Raw genomic sequence first — 19,786 nt, 5'->3', positions numbered from 1 at the left:
ACAAAGCTTGCCGCTGGAATAACAAATTAATCTTTCCACTATCCTTCATCCCCATATCTCTCTCTCTCTCTCTCCCTACGCGGTCGTACAGAAACGCCAGATCGACCGTATTGCGTATTTGCGTGCTCGCCAAAACAAGACTATGTGAATTATTTCGATTCCATGTACGCCATGCCTTTGTAACATGATAGGTTTTCGACGTTACACCAATGCCTGCGGCCGGTGTAACATCCTCGGATTTCCAGCCTTCCTCTTTCCCTCCCCTTGCCGCCGTCGCCCCGTCCCATTCTCCCCCGCGCACATGCCATACTCGCTTTTGTTCTCGTTTTGCAAATACATTGAAGAAATTCGATCGGATGTGCGAAAGATCTGTATTCGTTTCAATTATACAAACTGCAACACGATTACGTCAAACATCACAACTGACAGAAGTGTTGCCTCCGGCTGTATGATGTAAGATAAACAAGTAATAAGAGAAAGAATGGTATTTTCGGAATTGCATGACGGACTTGATATCTTCTTACGCTCGCTTATCAAAACGGAAGGAAGAAATGAGAGCTATCTTTCCGTTAAAGAAACGAAACCGTGTAATCTGGCATTACGTCATTTGCTTATCTGCCGCGTTTCAAGGGGATCATCTTCTAATTAAACCTGCATTCCCGAGTGATGTTCTCCGCTTGCCGTAAAATTAAACAGAAATAAAAAATAAGTTAATGGGATGTTTTTTATGTTTGGCCAAATGTTTAACTTCTGCTCTCGAAACTCTCTTAACTCTTGTTAGGAAATAGCATCTATTGTTTCTTTTTACCGAGAAAATTTCGAAAATAGCCTCAACGAAACATAGTTAAAACTGACTATTGTGGAAAACTAATTTAACAATAGACGACAGTAAAAAATAGCAAACTACTCGCGATGACTTTTGTTTACTAAATGATGGTCTAATGGCGATTTTTTTAGGAGCTGATGTTATTATTTTTAGTGGAATTTTGTCGATTTTAACTTAAAATAACGCAATAATAACTACAAATGAATACGATTAAAGAACAAATCGAATTAGAATCATGTATTAAAATAGTCATAAAATTTGATTGTATGGTAGTTTCTCTCGCGAGAATCCCTGCACAGTCACTATAACTCGTGTACGGAATATCGGAAGAAATTTCATTGATGGGTCGATGATACTCGAAATTCTAGCCAGCAGGCAATGCGCGAAAATACATATAGTCCGCTGCGCATTCAACGGCGCATCGAAACTCGCGCGTGAATTATTTCGGTTTCGCATACGACGCGGCTTTGTAACGTAATAGGTTTTCGACGTTACAACCGCGTCCGCGACTGAGATATCGGGTTTCCAAATTGTGCCCGCACGGCAACCGTGATACTAAACCAACCTCTCTTCCCCTCTGTCTCTTTCTCTCTCGCCTCACTCGCCACCCTTCTCTCTTTCTCTCTCTCTCTCTCTCTCTCTCTCTCTCTCTCTATCTCTCTTTCCCTCTGTGCTTTTTTTAGCTGGTCGTTCTATTTTACCCGGACTGTGGAGCAGAGTAGTCGCGCGTGTATACACACCGGAAATGCGACCGCCACGAACGCACGTAGCGACATTCGATTCGAGCCCGGCACTCATGATTTAGTGAGATCTTGCCGAACGAGGTCGCCGGGCGTTTGGTCAACGGCAGCCAACCCAGACCACGTGTCGCCAGTATTTTCGAATGCACTGAATGCCACGCGCTCGACATACGTCGTATTTAGCTTTCTGTTGATCCTAAGCGTCAAGAGAAACTAGATCCGTCACGGCTGAAATAGCTTTTTGACCCCGGCTTTATCACTCAGTAGTAAAGTCGTGTCTGCTCAGTGACTGAGCTTTACTACTGACACGAATCTACCAGTGCAGGCTAACGTAACTATCTAAAGTAGTTAATCGTAACTATCTGAATTATCATATTCATCATCATTTTATTATTATTATTTTACTTATTTCATTATTTATTTTTTTTTTATTCTTATGCAACATATTTCATTATTGTCGATATTGTGATTTTAAAAGAAACAAAGAAACAAAATTTATAGAGATTAATAGTAATATCAAATTATTTAATAGATATCTTCTACAATTGCTTTTTACAAATTGATAGAAGAATGTGATAAAAAATATATTATAATATATATTGATTTTCTTTCTTTTATTTATGGATCTATAGAAATTATTTCATGGACATCGCAATAAATTCACATTGACACTTGGCATATACACGAGTGGAAGCGCGTGTACCTGTTAATGCTTTGATTCTTCGCAAAAATAATCGTTCCTAAATTATATAACAAGCGGATGAGAATGTCGGCCAGTGGAACCAGCCAAAACCAGTCGTTCTTTATGTTCGGCGGGCTTTTATTCGCTCGGTGAGAGTGCGAGGCTCTACGTGGGAAATTTATGTTTTAGCGAAAAACGCGGGAGCATTATACGAACGCGCGGTCCGTCCGGTCGCATTTAATAAATGGCAGTCGCGCTCGTGCAGAAATGTATTGCTCGCGTAATCGCTTCTACCTGTTTTAAAAAGTTATAGTTCCTTCCTGCGTCAAAAAATTCGCGAGTCGCGGTCGCGGAAACGTCGGAGGTATACAATTGCATAATTTACGGCGGAAACAAGGAAGCGGGAAACTCCTTTTTTAATCTCGTCCGGGCAAGAATAAATTCACATTTTAGCAAACACGCCAGATAGTATACAAGGCTGAAAGCGCGAATTTGTTTTGTCTCCCATGAGTTTAACGCGTGTGCGTAGCTCCAAAATCGAGTACGTTTACACAAACGCCACATGTGCCTCCGTAAGTCTTTTCTTAAAAAAAAAAAAAAAATAAAAATTCGCATTATTTTAATTAAAATATCACTGAATCTACTATGCTTTTTCTATTATATTAAAGTTTTGGAATTTTTGCAAAGAATATTATACAGGACACAATGCGACACGCAGCGACTTGCGATTTTTACTGTATTCGTAGCACACTTCATTTTAACTGAGTTTGCGGCATGCATATTTAAACATTTCTGTAATGCTATGGAGCATAGGATAATGTTTTATCAGTTGGATTACTGTGTGTTGAATCAGTATTACAATTTTAGAATATTATCAACTGGGTTACAGTGCTTAAACAGCGGTAAAATTCAGAATTTCACATACGCGTATATACGCATTTGCAGTCGCCGCGTCACATGAACTTTCGAAACAATCGGGCGTTACCGTAAAATACCGGAATAAATTCTCTCTTTCGGTGAACGAGCGCATCAATTTCTGAAAACGTTTTTCCGCCGTGCGCCAGTGTCGAGAGTATCTTCATTGTGCGCCTTTTGATCGACATGATCCATATTCTGTCTCAGAACTCCTCGTAGATGTCAGAACTTTTTCGTCGTAACATCGTAAGCTCCCATGAAAAAGTTTCCGCTTCCCTCGGCAGGAAACGGCGCGATGAAGTCGCCGCGCAAGTCGTAGATTTCGCGATTTTGTTACTTCATTATTTCTTCGTGCAAGTTTGCGCTCCAATCGCAATGAGGAAAGTCGGGTTCAATGTTGCGTCGTGGAATTTTATTTTTACAATAAGCGCCGGTTTGCTTTGCAATCCTATTATCGACGTTTACAATAAGAAGTGCACACATTACAACGCCCTATCTACAAGATATATTGTGGGAATTATTTATTAGTTAAAGAGATTATAACATAACGATATTTTATAACATCAGCGGAAAGAATTGCAGTTATTTGTCATCAGCAATTTTTAGAAAAAATTTTCTTTTTTGTTGTACTATGGTTATTTAATTTTGGCGAGAGATTTGCCGCGCGGAATGTCTCGCGCTTCTCGAAGTTTTCTTCAATAAATTTATTTTTGTAACGTCACGCCACCTCGTGTTATCAGCGTAGATAGCAGGCTGCGGTATGTCCAATGCGTGACGCTGCGGGCTACATTCTCGTTTAAAATTTAATTCGAGCTCAAAGCTTTGGCTTTATGTCAGTTCCGCGGTCGTGATTGGTTGGCACCTAAGTTTAAGCTCACAGGCTTTAGTTCCACCCGAACTGCGCGACCCGGGTGTACGTGCGTGCGTACGTAGTCGTTTAAGCGATGTGTGTATAACAATCACAATAACACCGCATATAACGATCGAACCACCCTTGTCGATAATGTTCGTAATCCGTCTTCCGCAATAAATTTGCGTACGCCCGCGTGATTGTTCAAAACAATGTTGTTTTCACGTGTGAACGGGCAAGTTGGATCTGACGGAAATACGAGTATTTTCACGAAAAATTTGTTAAAACATTGCATTAAATTTAGTAAACTAATATTTACCAACGCTAAATTGCAAGCGTTGATTTACGCTTTCGTGTTCGCACGCTTAAAAAAAAAAAAAAAAAACGCGATGAATTAGGTATTTTGCAAAATTGTAAGCAGCCGCGATCGTAAATTAAAGAATTACCTTTCGCGGCTTGAATTTACAAAAGAGATATGTGTGGCTTAATTATAATGTAAGTAAATGTAATTAAATTATGTTTACGATAAGCAGATTTAATTATATGTTCATCGAACCATAATCATATCGCGAAGGGGCGTATCGCCCCATGCGACGATGGGTATTACCGATGCAAGGACGAGAGAGAAGAGAGATAATATAACCACTAGATAATGTGTTGCGTGAAAATTACATGGTACCGCCGGTTAACGCCACGGTATAACCCATTTAAAAGATCTCATTGCTGATACCGCGAGGCGATAATGTATGAACAGATTGCTTTTGTTTCGCGCGCAGTTCATTTTCGCTGCGCGCTGTGTGCAGTTCACCTTACAACGAAGAATCTCCTCAGTGTTTATGCACCGCAGATCCGACCCCTATTACTCCATAGCCCTGTTGTGTTCGTGTTACTAACTCTATTTCGTTTTGCAAGCCGATGCGTATTGAAAAACATGCTGCGAGATATGACATATTGCAGAAAATCGTAAGTCGATTTTCGCGGGTCACACATTAGCGAACTGCAGTCAAAATAATCAGCATACGACTGCCAAAATAAAAAACGTGAAAAATTTATTTTTGATTTTATCAATTTACGAGTTTGCATAATTCATAATCACAAATGGAAGAAAATGGATGTGAATTGAAAACGGATTTGAAGATATTGAATTTTGCAGCATCTAATTTTCGAAATCCCGACATTAGTTTTAAATAGTTCGCAAATGGGATTCTCGACCGGTTCCCAGAGTTGGTTTGCGGCTTGGTTTCCCACCTCTGCGGACAATTCGCGGATAATGATCGCAACAGCGCGGTCAAAAAGTTCGCCGCACTAGACGTGAACGCTGCAGCCGAATGATAATTTATGAAAACGTCACTTTCGGCCACGGTACGCTCGCGTACGCGTCGCGACGCGTCTCTCATGGGCGTCATTAGCGCGCCGAGTACCATGCCACGTATTTACGCACTAGAGAAATCAATAAACCATGTCCCGGGAAACACGGGTTTAGGTGAGCGAGACGGTGTCAGATGCCGTACGAAAGAGGAGGGAGAGAGAGAGAGAGAGAGAGAGAGAGGGAAAGATAAAACTGAGGGTAGCTTAGTGCCCTTCGCACGCTATCCAGCTATTAGACAATGCAAACAGTATCATTGTTCTGTGATCGGCAATTTGGACCTCAATATGCTTTCAACGAAACGCCTTTGCCGTATTTTTATCGTCGCTTTTTGTGCGTAATTATAATGCATTAGCGTACCTCCCCCTTTTTTTTTTGTTTCGAATCGAAACATTTGAATCATCCAAATATTCTTTTCAATCAGTTTTTAAGTCTTTATTTGAAACTTATTTGAGACGATGTATAAATCGCTATAAAATTTGAGATAGAATTTTATTTATAATTTTATATATCGCTTAATGCAGGATTAAAAAAAATTAATATGTATCTTGTATGTGTAGATATTAATCTTTTATTCTATAAATGTTTTTTACTACTTAAAATTTAAATAGATTTTTATTGCAAAATATAAAACAGGCTTGAAGAAGTTTTTATATGAAATTCGGACGGAATAGTATCGTTCTCGAAACTTTGCATTTTTATCTACGCAAAATAACAAGATAAAAACTAATTATTATGTTGCAATATCAGTGGTTCGTAATAATCCGATATGAGCGAAACCGAATAGAGCATGGATTACACCATACGGACATTCACACAAGATGTCAACATGCGAAAATAGAAGATTACGAATTTGTATTCTAAAATATCCGCCGGCAGATGCGATCGGATTAAGATACGAGCAAAACGCGATTCGGATTATACAGCGACGCAGGTTTACATTTGTGCAGAAAAATCTCCGCAAGCGTGCAGAAATCGATGTTATAAATTAATATATCGAGTTACTTGTTATGCAACGCGGGATAACAATAGTATCAGACGAATTAATAAGCTTCCATGGAAATTCTTTATTCCTGGGTCACGTGATACATGCGATTATGTGATTACACGATATACGGCGAGATCGATATCGTATTTAAAATTGCTACGTTCGGAAATAATTTTCGCGTGAATAACTCATGTCATTAATAACTCACGCATAATGCGAAGACCATGATAAATTTATGCGCAGACATACATACACGGCGGAGGGGCGATGCAATCACGACAAGAACGCGAAACAATCTCTCATTTCGTCCCGTCTCGTCTCGTCGCGCGTTATTAGTGCAAAGTTCATCGAGCGATGAAGCATCAGAGAATTGTCGAGAGTCGGCGAAGGGTGACTTTAACGGCGGCTCTCTCGTTAAAATGCGAATACTCGACTTAACGTAAACCATCCGGCTTAACGGTTAAGTAAATACGTCCGGCGGAGAACGAACGGCGTGACCAATGGAGCGCGGAGGAATCAAGACGGTTTATGGCGAACACATCACGTACATACGCCGTCGTTAACATACGCCTGACATCCTAGCTTAATTTCACTCGAAGGAGTACATTACTCGTTACAATCTCTTAAAAGCTTTTAAAATCGCTCTCTCATATTTAACGTTGAATATTTTAATAACTAAATAGCAATTTTCGACGAATATTGAAAATCGCGAGCACTTAAAAATCAGCAAATTTCCATCGCCGTATTGACGATGGCAATACGATCGCCGCGCTCATCAAAGAAAAACAACTTGTCAAAGAAAGAGAAACTTGCGCACAGGTGGAACATCGCGTTTGAGTACTATCGAGTATTTGGAGAGCAAGCAGGAACGATGTATTATACGCGTCTTTGAGGAGTCGGCAAGAAGGAAGCGAAATTTATAATTGCGGGAAACGGAGGTCGATCATCGCGCGAGAAACGTCCGCGCGAAAGTCGTTAAAAGGGAGAAACGCCCACGCGGAGAACTTAAAGCGAAACGATTTCGACGGGACGATTTTCATCGACAAAAGCGTTTCGCTCACCAGACAATGGCATCCGCATTTAACTGCGAACTGACAGCGTTTCCAGACTGTCGTACCTCTCTCTTTCACGTTGCGGATAATCGATTACGATCACGGGACAATGTTCGAATGCCGAAAACCATTTTGGGTGACGCGAGCTTGGCGTCGACGTTCAAACAAACTTGCCAACTTTCGGATTGCGGATCACGCCCGGCGCGAGTTCGCGCGAAACGTTTACGCGTTTCCGCGGCGATGGAGATTGCATCGACGACTTAACCCATTAGACGGTTCCCGCAGAGGTCCGCTTCGGTCGGAATCGATCCCTCCCTAACTCTCTATTGGATCGTTATCGCGAAGTGAGTTGGATTTCGCCGAAGATTGACGACACACGGGACGAGATGCTGACGCGCGCGCGCGAGGAGCATCTCTATATAAGCGCGGTGACAAACGTAAGGCGTAATAGTGACGTCGGTGAAATAGCGCGAAAGAGAAAGGGAGAGGGAGAGATATACAGGAGTCCAACGAGTAGTATCGCGTAGCTACTTAAAACTTTCGGAGCTTGTCTTGTGTCCTTACTAGTTGGCACCTTGCTTACTTAGCTCGGGTCTGCAACTTACCTTCTCTCGCAGCTTCTCCGTTGTTCCCTCCCCGCCGCCTCTCTGTTTCCCTCGCTAGTTCACTCGGTTCACTCCTTTCCACTCCTCGTTATCCCTTTCCTCCTCTCCTCCCCCCCACCCCTCTCACGGTGGCTTAAGTCGAAGTTTACCTTTGTTCCTGGCTGTCAGTCCGATATAGTTTCCGGCTACTATCGCCGCTGCGCCGCCGGTGCATCTGCTACTATATACACCGCGGCAAGGCCAACGGGTTGTAACGATATTAATCCGCTTTAGCGGTGCATTTTGAAAAGGGCGATAATCGGCGAAAGCACCGTGCGTTCGGCTCGACGGCGATGGCAAGCGCGAGCGTGAGCGCGCGCGCGCCGATGGTGAAATTTGCGAGCGCTGCTCGCTGCCGCGCGCAACAGAAATTACTTCGGTATTTGGTTTGTAAATTTACGCGATATTCAAATAGGCGGTCCGCGCGATAGTTTATACCTTTTTCCAGAGTGGAAATCAACGTAAATACAGTCCACGGTGAGGAGCGACAGCGGAGCGTAAGCACGACCCCGCAATCTGCGTTTGAAACAAGTCGCTCGAAGTTATTACATTGAGTAAAATATGCTTTTTTTGTAATTTTATGAAATCAACTCTTTTTACATGCAACGATTATAAAGTATAAACCTTATTTAACATCTGATCAACGACTCATTGGTCTTCCACAATGATCATTCTCGTCCGATTGAACTATATTTGGTTAATATGGTTCTCGTAGTTTTTTTTTTTTTTTTTTAATGTTGTTGAAAAGCGAGGCTTCTTTCAAGCGCACTTTCAGTGAATTTGTTTAATGAAAGAGCGGATTGCAAAACCGGGCTAATGATGTATTGCAGATTTTATCTTTGCTCATTTTGACACAAATTATGCGAATGAATGAAGTTTACCAGGCATCAAAAATAAAAAAAATATTTTGATTGCGGGCAGCAGTTTATATGAAAATTGAGATTTGAAAAATTGCGTATGTAGCGAGCTGCAGCTCTTTAAGCACAAAAGCCATATACGCTGAATAATATATAACATTTAAAATGTTTTTTCCCGTTTGTGTTGCAGGAAGTATAGTTGCTACCGGTGCATTGTGATGCATGCGCAACACGCCAACGTGCTGCAGTATAAAGAAAGTAAGTTATGAATGTCATTAATTTGTGAGATTTTGCAACAAAAATCTGTTTTATATCATTAAGAGATGTTTAGCATCACGCTTCTTCATTCGGAGTGTCGTAAAAAAAACTTATGATTCATTAAATCTCCGTAATAATTTTACGTTTTTATTTTCACAAAATATCTCGCATTTTTCTGCGATTTTTACTTTTTGCGTCTTTTTCCTTTTAACGTAATTGCGTTTCTTATTGTTCTTAGAAGAAATTTAATTTCCAGAACGGAACAAATATCTATTTTATCTATTTTTATATCTTTGTGTTTTAACCATCACTTTGCTATTATTTCAGTGGTTATCTTTTTATACTGTAATTTTACTTGGAATTTTATTCCGATCTTAGAATAAGTGACAAATATCTTGTCATCCTCATTATCACATTTACAAAAAATAATATTGCAACATTACCTTTCGCTACTGTTATTAGCTTTTTGCACGCCCGGGGAAGAGAGTCTGTCAGCAAAATGCAGCACGTTGACCAGCGACGCCATTCTGATCTCTCTGTTTCGCAACAATGCAGCGCAGCTGCCCTGTCCCATTAAGGGCCCGTTGGAGTTCACGTATAGCGTGAATGAGGGCGAGTGCAATTGGCCGCGGTCACGAGCGGAAGCGTGCACGCAGGACTCGCGTCTGCTTTTGCGCTATCAAGCGTGTGCCAACGTTCATTCGTCTGAAAGCGTAGGTCAGTATTCTTTTAGCACCGTAATACTTTGCTAACACATGGCGAAATTATTTTTCACGGACGGCTTGCTCGCTTAATCTATGAAATTTTTTTTGATCATTTTTTAATGAAAATTCATGACTCAAATGTTAATATTTAAGAACCATGAAAAAATATATTTCTGGCAGAGATAATCATCCACTTGATTCTTAATAAAAAAAAAAAAGAAAATTACGAATAAAGTCTTTATTTCAAGCCAGATATCGGAATATTAATTTACCTTTTTTAATATAATATGAATAATTTGAAAATTTATAAATTGATTATTCTTGTTTTTTCTTTTTTCATGAATTTCTTTGATACTGTACAATGTATACCCCGTGTGTAAAACGATATTGTTACACCAACATGCATTGTGTAATATCCATTTACACGGCAATTGTGTTATATCTGTTTACATACGCTCACAATTTGTCAAATGAATACCTAAACAATTATGAATTATGCAACATGCGAGTCCAATCACTGTCTAGTGACATTTTGTTATTGGTCCATAATTAATTCGTATCGCTGCAATCTACAATTATAAAGCGCTCGCAGAGTACCCTCAATATATTAATGCAAATTTTGGAATACACATTGTGGATATAAACTTTCAATTCGTACCTGTGTTGTCATCGAATTTTCATTCCCGTTTTCATGGAGTTTGAATATTTAAACCGTTTTTAATTTTCCATTGATTTTCCATCACAATGAACTTATTGAAGGAAACACAATATAGCACGGCCGAAAAAAAAAGAAAGCCTCGATTGTGTCACAAGCGGAAAATATCGAAGACTGATTGTTGTTGCCGGTAACGAAATCATCGTACGATTGAGTTGCACGCGAAATAAGTGTCTCGCCACACGGAGCACTTCGGAATGTAAAAAGGAATTATGATCGTCGCGACGCTTCCGCGGTGACGTTAACATCCGGTTTGACATTAATTAACACGACGCGCAAGGCCTGTAACGGTCAATAAAGCTCGCGGCTTCGGAATGAATGATTAATGGCCTTGTCAATTACCATTTGTTGCTGGGCTTGTCCAAACGATTTTGCGCAATTATCATCGGTCCGTGCTCTCTCGATCTATCTCGATACGCGCGCGGATAAATGAATACACGGTTCCACACGCGCGAAAGCGCATTGTACTACAACGCGACGTGTCCTGGTCGGTCGCATGCGGCGGAGCCCCGGTATAATGCGTTTTCATGAACATTCATATATCGCTTACGCTCGTTTATAACTTCTGCAGATAGCTTTATCCGGCGAGCACAATGGCAATAAACTTCTATTTACGACTCTGTTACTAATAGGCTCGTATATAGACGGGAATCACCGACCGAATTTTCATTCGATTTGATACACTACGCCGCGCGCGCGCGCGCGCGCGCATGCATCGTCACCTGGTGCTTTAACGTATTACAGTTTATGTTTTCCGTCCTGTAAACATATGTGCTGACAGCAACACGCTCGTCGGCAGCCGCGCGTATTTTGATAAAATAAAAACGAAAAAAAAAACAATAGTTATTATTGGATACATGCCAATTTGCAGTTGCAACGGTTTGTTTTTCTAGACGTAGAATTGGAGTGTCTGGCTCATTGGAGGGAGGGCAGCACAAATTACATGGTCGCGCGTTTGTACAGCGATCGTAACGATCGTAAAATAAACGACGAAGAGAGCTACAGATGCTTTATTTACACAAATCCATCGAACAACACGTGGTATCTTGCGCAGAGTTCGGACGCCGCCTGCAACGGATTGATCAGCGTCAACGAAGCTGCCAGAACGTTCAAAATGACGCAAAGTAAGTACTCTCGTTTCTTTTTTTTTTACGATCTTCTTAGATCGCTCTGCGAAAGTTCAGAGAAAATTAACAAAAAATGTATAATTTAGCAATTTATAATTTTCTATAAAATTTTGCGATCTACATATTAAAAACCACTTTAATATCGATAAGATATATTGATTTCGCGTAAAGATTTAACTGTTGCAAATTAAAAAAGATAAGCGCGTAAAGTTGAATAATTTTTTTTATATCGTTATAAATATCGGAATATCGCTAATCGATCTCGTCGCGCACGCTGGCCGGTCGTTACGGTGTCCACCGCGACACGGAAGATCGAGTTAACGATTGACATTCTGCGGAGGCTGTTAATCAATGGCGACGAGGCGACGGCGGCGGATAGGCGCGTACATCCCGACCGGGCGGAAACTGCTGTGCGCGCGGCAGGCCGCGGTCCTTGAGAACGAGAACACGTAAACTATGAGAGTGCCTGCGGACACCAGATCGGATTCTTGTCCGGCATACTATCGTGGCCCCGGCCGGTGGTCAACGCCTGGTACTTCGGGTATTCCACGGCATCGCATAGCTACACGTAGCCTTGCCGGGTCGGGACGATCTTGTCGCAGGATTCACGGTTAACCAAATTGAGGGCGGCGGGACGAGGCGCTGCCAGTTTGATCGTCGGTCAAACGACACGATGTACGCGCCGGGTAGATCGATACGGTTGAGTTATGAAAAATGGAGACCTCTGCTGCGGACCCGATTATCATACAGCCATCAAATGGATTTCAATTTTATCCGTTCTTTCGATTTTTCCTCGGCATAATTTTCATGCGCATTTCGTATTTCGATTGTTTATTGTTATCATTATCTCATTATTATCGACAACAGTGTATTATTCGTTTATTACACACTCTGTTACATATCGACAGGCCGTGTTATCGAGGAATGACAAAACTGCCGCTTAATATTTCGAGATCGCGGCCGCGCTACTCGAGCAAATTCAACTCGAGCGTTAAGCAGCTTAAAAATTTTTCAGCGGCGCCCTCGCCACGGCGTCGCGGATGTTTCGTTAACCCCCTACCCCGGTTCCGCGTTTCCATTTAAACTTTCCAGGAGGCAGATTAGCCCCGGGATCTCGAGCTACGCCGGGCTTCCCGCCTCGAAGTGCCCGTCCGTGGATGAAGGAGAGCGTTATTCGCGTTGTGAAGCCGACGCCAATATATATATATATATAAATTCTACTTGGCCGATGTGTAAATTCTCTTTTCCTTCTCATTCTTTTATTGTATTGGTTTCATACATTTTCATACATTTGTAATCGGCGCTTAAGAAATGTATGTAAATATAATAATATTGATAATAACTAAACAAAATATCATTCAATGATAATTTTCATCAAAATACATTTTTATTTGTTTCACCAAGATTAAACCAAAACCGCTAGTTTTACTGTAGTTTGCGTTACTTCAAAAGATTGCCATGCGTTATGATTTGCTCGAGAAATATGATAGTTAGAGGAAGAAGCAGAAAGCCGAAACAAATATGCATGGTAAGAAATACAGTTATGCGAAGAATGGAGAATAGCTTTGTGCAGTAAGCGCATATACATATCTATGAAATATTAGAATATAATCGTGGATCTAAAAGTAAATATTAAAATATGAAATATTCTCTTAATAAAGCGATTCGAGCGATTCAGCAAGTATAATTGATTTTGATATGAATAATCACATTAAATACCAATGCGAGAAGATCGCAGCGCTTTTTACGAGATGCTATTTCCGCTTTAGATTGAGGCTGTAGTTTTCAAATAACCGCTGCCGGAACACGCTGCGGAATTACAATCTTTTCAAGGTAACGCATTACATGCGGTCTGACTGCAAAGAAAGATAAGAGGACGGGCGTAATTTACTTTGAACAAAGCATACGTTTCTTCTCAGCCGCGGGCGTGACTCATTTTAATAGGCATTTTGTTACATACAGCGCACTCTTACGTCGTAAAATTCAGGCAAAGCTTTAAAGAAGATCCGTTTTGAAGAGTTACTTGACTTTGAAACTATTGGCGTAACTGTGATAATTGTCATCATTGTTTATCAAATGCTTAAGCGACACAAAATCGAAGCTCGTGACGTAAAATCGAACGTATCAAAATATTTTCATTCATTACCGTTTTCTGAAAAAGCTGACAAGTTTATGGAAGAAAACGCAAATTTAAAAGTCCGTCGATAATTTAAAACGATTGTGTTATTAATAGCGTATAGTGTGAATGCAAATGACCGAAAGTATGAAAAATCTCTCGGCGCAAGAAAAGAAATTTTAATCGCGTACAAACCAGCGCAATTTTTCCGTATATCGCGGAAAAATGTGCGCATAAGAAAATAATTATATCGCGGGAACGTAGATCGCATAATGAAACAATTACGCGAATCCCGTCGTTTCTTTATCGCCGTTGTTGTGCTTCGCTCTTATCATCAGCGACGTTACCTACGATAAGCAGTGCAATTTCGGCGAGCTATAGTGTTACAGCGCACGCACACACCCGATTGAATTATCGATTAGCTTTTAGTTGCACGCAGCCCGGTCGCATATGTAGTATGCACGCAGCATACTTTGTCGCTCGTGCATTTTTAACGGTCCATTAATTCACGGTGCACGGTGATTGATGGCCGTGAGCAGCCGAGCATTGACAGGATAACTGCTCACCGGCGACAGTGCTGTCGCACATTTATAGCAAATTATTTGCGTCAACGTAACGCTCTTGCCAACACGCGATAATCCCAGAAGTATCGTCGCAATTTTTACGTAACATCTTGTGCGTCGCGACTTTTTAATAATTTTTGCACTCTCGAAATACACGCATTATTCGATTGATATAATTTTGACAATGTTCCCTTTTTGCAAATAATGTGTAATATTTTATCGAAGTAATAACGAGAACAATTCCGAATCATTATCGCAACGATGACAATGCAGCGTATACATGAATTATGCGTTGTAACGCATAGTGTATGTTAATGAAGCTAATGAGTTGGTTAATATACATCACGTTCACATATGACGTATGTTACTCGCACTCGGTGTAATTACGCTAGTTACGAATATTACGACGCCGTCAAAAACGCGCAGTAATTAGTGCAGAATTCGGAAAATGAACATTGAATGTCGTTCGATTTTGAGTTTTTTCCGAAACTCTTTGACGGGGGCGTGTGAGATAATATGCATGGAAACAACCGGCATGCCGGGAAACGAAGTTTACGACGTAGGAGGAAGAAAGGTCAAAGTTTACTTATGCCGGATTATCTGCTCGAGGACCCCCGTGAACTTAAAGAGTCGGGAACAAGTTTACAGTTATATTATGCATTTCGAGTTTGAAATAACTGCGTTAGGAGCGGAGTTACAGCGTCCTAAGAATAAAGCCGCGGCTATTTCTTGACACGTAATTACATTTGAATTTAACAGTCGTCCGAATTCTCAACGTGAAGATGAAAATTGCAGAAATTAAAGTGTTGACGTTGCAGCGTTAATTTACTTTGCTCTGTACCGGTGCAGCTTTGAAAATAGCGAAATATTTTTGATAATTGCAAACACCAATAAAAGACAAAATTCCCTGAAGCTCTGTTTAATAATAACTGTTAATTAAAATAATTGTTAATTAAATTAAATCACTTGATTTTCTTTCATCCCGCTATTAAATTGTAACGCGATTTCTTTGCCCTCTTAAAGTTTAATTTCTATACCTCTTGATAAATATTTAGAGAAGTGTTTTCAATGAGAAAACTTTTCGCAAATTTTGATTCAGTTTTTTAACCGAGGAAAGGAAAATATCATGAATATGCGCGCGCGCGCGCATGAAGTTTCCGTTCCGTGGGGAGAATCTCGACGACAAACAGCGGGATCCTCTCTCCACACGGCCATCTTTTCACGTTACAGAAAATCCACCGCAGCGTTGCACGTATCCGTCCTGGGTGGTGGCCGGTAAATCGTGGGTGGCTTTGGATCGAATGGCTTCTCGGCTCCTGGCGTCGCCTTACAACCTCACGATCCTCGACCGAAACGAGACCCGCCTTGTTTGCCATTCAGTCGTTCGTGCCACCGATGATCGCTCCCTGCTAATCGATAGGGAGAATCAAAAGCAGTTCGTCGCGAAGGTGACGCGAGATTGGTAAGTCTGTCCATCTGCTGTTATTCGCGCAGAGGAGAAAGAGGAGAATATGAAATAACGATTTAAAATGGTCAACCGGAAAAGGTGGTAAAAACTTGCAAAAAATATCTCAAATAGATTTCACTCTCTTTCTCGCTCTGCGAATTTTGAAGAATATTATTAAAACGTTTATATCGCTCGGGAAAAAGAACATTTGCCGGTCGACGAAAAAAATTTTGCAGTTCATGAAAACCGTTATAATTATCGGAGCAATGCGTAACATAATAATCGCAAACTTTTGCACAGCCGCGTGTGCACGTAAATAAATGTCATGAGCGGCGGCGAGCCGCTCCATACTTGGGTCTGCGCGGTGGCACCACCTTCCCGGTGGTTGTATACGTACAGCGGAATGTCAATATAGGTGCACCCCCAGGTACTCTCATTAAAGCATTCGTGCGGGCGAGTTCGCGCGACGTAACGTATCGCTTTTAATCGCTCGTTCACATGTACGAGAGACTCGGTTCGGTTATTCGCGCCCCAGTGCCGCCGAGAATACGATTCATCGTTAAAAGCCGGGATAAAAGTGTTTATTGGAACGTGTTTGCCGGACACATTCGCGGGAGCACGCTAAAGTGTTTACCACTCTGCCGAAGCACACGGAAGAATCGGCCCAGAAAACGCCTATCCGAGGTTTTTTTTTTCTATTTTTTTTCCTTCGTCCACTTGTTCCGCGAAGCTAAAGCATGTCCAAACATTCGTTGTTTGCCGAGAGAAGATAAATTTCTTACTTCGCTTCCATTGTGGGGTGGCGCGGTGGGGATGGTTTAAAAAGAATTTCCTTGATTACGACGGAAACCATTTTCTTAAATTGGCTGTAAATTGCGTGGAGTTACGCAAGTGAGTAAACGATGGCGAGTTTTCGCGTCTACCTGAATATTCATTACGTTTATCGTTGTCGTTTTAATAAAGTGTTACTCCAACGATAAATATTGTTGCTTAAAAATTTGTTATTACTCGAACAACGGGCGTTCGAGGGGATATGATTACGTTGATATACGGCTGTTCCCTTCATTCATCCCGAAGAAATTCGGTCAAGCGTATTTTCTCAACGATTAATATTCTCACTTAGAAAGGTCTCAAGAATAATGTCGCGGTACCGACGCGACAGCTGCTCGCGATGAATTCTTTTACTTAGATATCACGATATTAAGATGACGTGGAGCGGAAGGGAAGCGAAGGGGAGAAAGAATTTCTTTTTTCTGGCATTAACGGCGTGCGATCGGGCGCGAGACCTTACTACGCGAATGCGTCGTAAATAGGTTTATGTTCCACTCGCGTTTTAATATCCTGTAACGTCTCTCGTGTATAAATAATCGCGTGGCATCAAACGATTATAGCATTATGCCGTATCTGAGCTGCAATAATTGAGAAACTGATTTCCAAATAATTGAACCGAAAAAATGTGAGATTTAATCGCTGCACAAATAGCTTGCTGAGCAAACTTCGATGTAAAGTTTATCATGCGCTGCATTTTTAAAAACCGCACATTCCTTTTACCGTCGCCTCGAGGAGATTTTTTTTTATACCGTACCGACAAATGCCGGCAATAAAAAGCGACGTGCCATTTCTCCCGCCCGACTTACATCTTATTCTTTGGCTGCGACGTTCTTCATTCCAGGGGGTTTTATTATCCTTCTTACAATTCTTTCACCTTGATGCGCGGCGAATAATTACTGCGGAGTACGGCGGGCATCGACGTAAAGCGTTTACTGCTCTCGCAAGCCGCGAGACTAAAGTGCACGACATGAGAGGGGCGTAAAAAAAATGTAATTCTATGTAATGGAAGTCTTTCCTCTCGACGCTTATATACGTCCATTTAAAAAAATGGTTTCTATCGTTTTTCGATTTATATTTCTTCGTAGCTCGCGCGACGCTCGCCAGCGCGAACGAGCGATTCAGACTTGGTTTTGTCTCGGTCGGGAAGTTTTCCGCAAGAGTCGGGGACTTCCGCAGTTTCACATTGTCATCTTTCACCGGCTAACCGATCGCGCGCTTCCGCTGCTCGCGGAAACGTTGAAGAAGACAAACGTCAATTCCGACATGGGCGAAGAAACCGAGAAAATTCGTACGCCACTTACATATTTCTCTTGTCCGTGTCACCCGTTCTCGTAGAAGCGACAATAATGAATCGCCAACATAGATCATCAAAGTTTCTTCCTATCGTCACTGGTGATCTAAGATTCTCAGAATCGATGTCGGGCGATAGAAATTACAGTCAATCATTTCCGCGAATGTTACGCGCGCGATATCGCACTGACGCGACCGGCTGCATCATTATCTAAATGTCTAAACGCTGTCGGACAAAGAAATAAGCACATGACACGACTGCTGACATTATGCCAGGGAAATAACCTACAATCTTCCTATCCATCGACCGCTATTTCTGTACCTTGCACGGAACGATCAGCCGTGCTTATATCGCATACGTTTACCTAAGTGCGGACTGAAATCTCGCAGACATTATTCTTATAGTATAATATTACGGTAAAAAAGAAAGCGACGAATGAAAGCAGAGATTCTTTTATTTAATCATTCGATAAAAATAATAAATATATTCAGAGTGCTATACTATATAATAATAAAATTTATTGAGCTAGAGTATCACAAAACTTGAAAAAATGTAAGTAAAAACTGAATAGTTACTTTTTTCCTTTTTGCAGCAAATGGTTCATAATTTTAAATGATTTGGTTTTAATATTATAAATAAATCTTCTCGGTGAAGAATTCTAGAGTTCGCCGTTGATTTTAAAACTCTTTAGGGGACATGCAAAATTCTTGTTATTTTTTTTCGAAAAAATAGGGCTAACTCCATAAAAAATTTTGCAACCGCAACTTTGCAGGAACACATCATTTTCGAGATGTCACTTGCGAATGCACAGAAATTTTCCTTTAACGCCCTCGCATCGTACTTATATGCGGCGGCGTACTTATATGTAGGTGTTCACTGACGGAATTCTCCTTATTTCGCGGAAATCTTCGCCCGCGCTGATCTCCTCGCACTTTAATATACCCGCGATTACGCGCCAGCTCGCGACTTTATGAGAAACGCCGTCCGGGATTCGCGTTTCTCCGCATGCGACGAGCGGAGGATAAAGAGGGTAGTGGCCGCAAAGACGAACGGGTCGGAAGAAGACGGAGGGTAGGCAGGGATATTCTTTTATATCAGGGAGTAGATTTCGTGAATTCATATTTTCGTGACGGATGCGAAGAGAGGAGCGTAAGAAAGCGGTTCGTCTGCGGAAAATTACACGATCGGCGACGACCATGCGGATTGCCTGAATCTCTATATCTTTTTAAGATTGATATTTATGATGCGACGGTTTCATCATTCAAAAATTTCTATTTCCGACTATAAAACAGGACAGTCTTGAGACGAAATAATTATTTCAGAAGTGTCGTTCATAATATAATTAATTTAATAATAATTTTACTATTTTATCAGCTTAATGTTCCTTGTACCCGTTTCGCTATCTTAATATAAACACAAAACCTGCAATTAACGACTCAATGCTTCGAATGCCAAGAGTACAATCAGTAAAGTATTGAAAGAGAATTTACCAAAGTGCTCGGAGAGAATTTGCTTTTCTGACTTTGACGTGATCGCGATTTGCAAGAACACCAAGTTGAAGAATGAACCTCTCGAGAGCGGTAATCGCGCTGACTGTTACAAGATTGAATATTTTGCACCGATACTTCACACCGACGCCTGGCAGCTCGACAGCTCTCTCGGCCCGAGCGGCGAACGTTAGCAAGGACTCGGTATTTCAATTAAGGCCGAAGCCTCGGTCCGAAGTAATTAGAGCCGAGTGGAGGAGCAAACGCGAGCGCGGGGCAAGACGATCGTGCATTAAACTGTAAATCTGAGAGCACTTATCGCGACCA

The 19,786-nt window shown here is 41.3% G+C and overlaps 1 protein-coding gene across 5 annotated transcripts in view; it reads left to right on the top strand.

Annotated features, from left to right (window-relative positions):
* The window catches only part of LOC105678911 (uncharacterized), a 264,119-nt gene that overhangs the window by 218,503 nt on the left and 25,830 nt on the right, over positions 1–19,786 (top strand). For all 5 annotated transcript variants that reach the window (XM_067358228.1, XM_067358226.1, XM_067358227.1 and 2 more), the window contains 4 exons: positions 9,111–9,178; positions 9,641–9,895; positions 11,491–11,721; positions 15,634–15,865. In XM_067358228.1, coding sequence (XP_067214329.1) covers positions 9,111–9,178; positions 9,641–9,895; positions 11,491–11,721; positions 15,634–15,865 — 786 coding nt within the window. The remainder of the gene's footprint in view (positions 1–9,110; positions 9,179–9,640; positions 9,896–11,490; positions 11,722–15,633; positions 15,866–19,786) is intronic.

Source organism: Linepithema humile, chromosome 6 (genome assembly GCF_040581485.1).
Source record: "Linepithema humile isolate Giens D197 chromosome 6, Lhum_UNIL_v1.0, whole genome shotgun sequence".
In the NCBI taxonomy this organism is placed as follows: Eukaryota; Metazoa; Arthropoda; class Insecta; order Hymenoptera; family Formicidae; genus Linepithema; species Linepithema humile.
The sequence above is the reverse complement of the archived record's forward strand: the minus strand, read 5'-3'. Positions and strand labels throughout refer to the sequence as shown.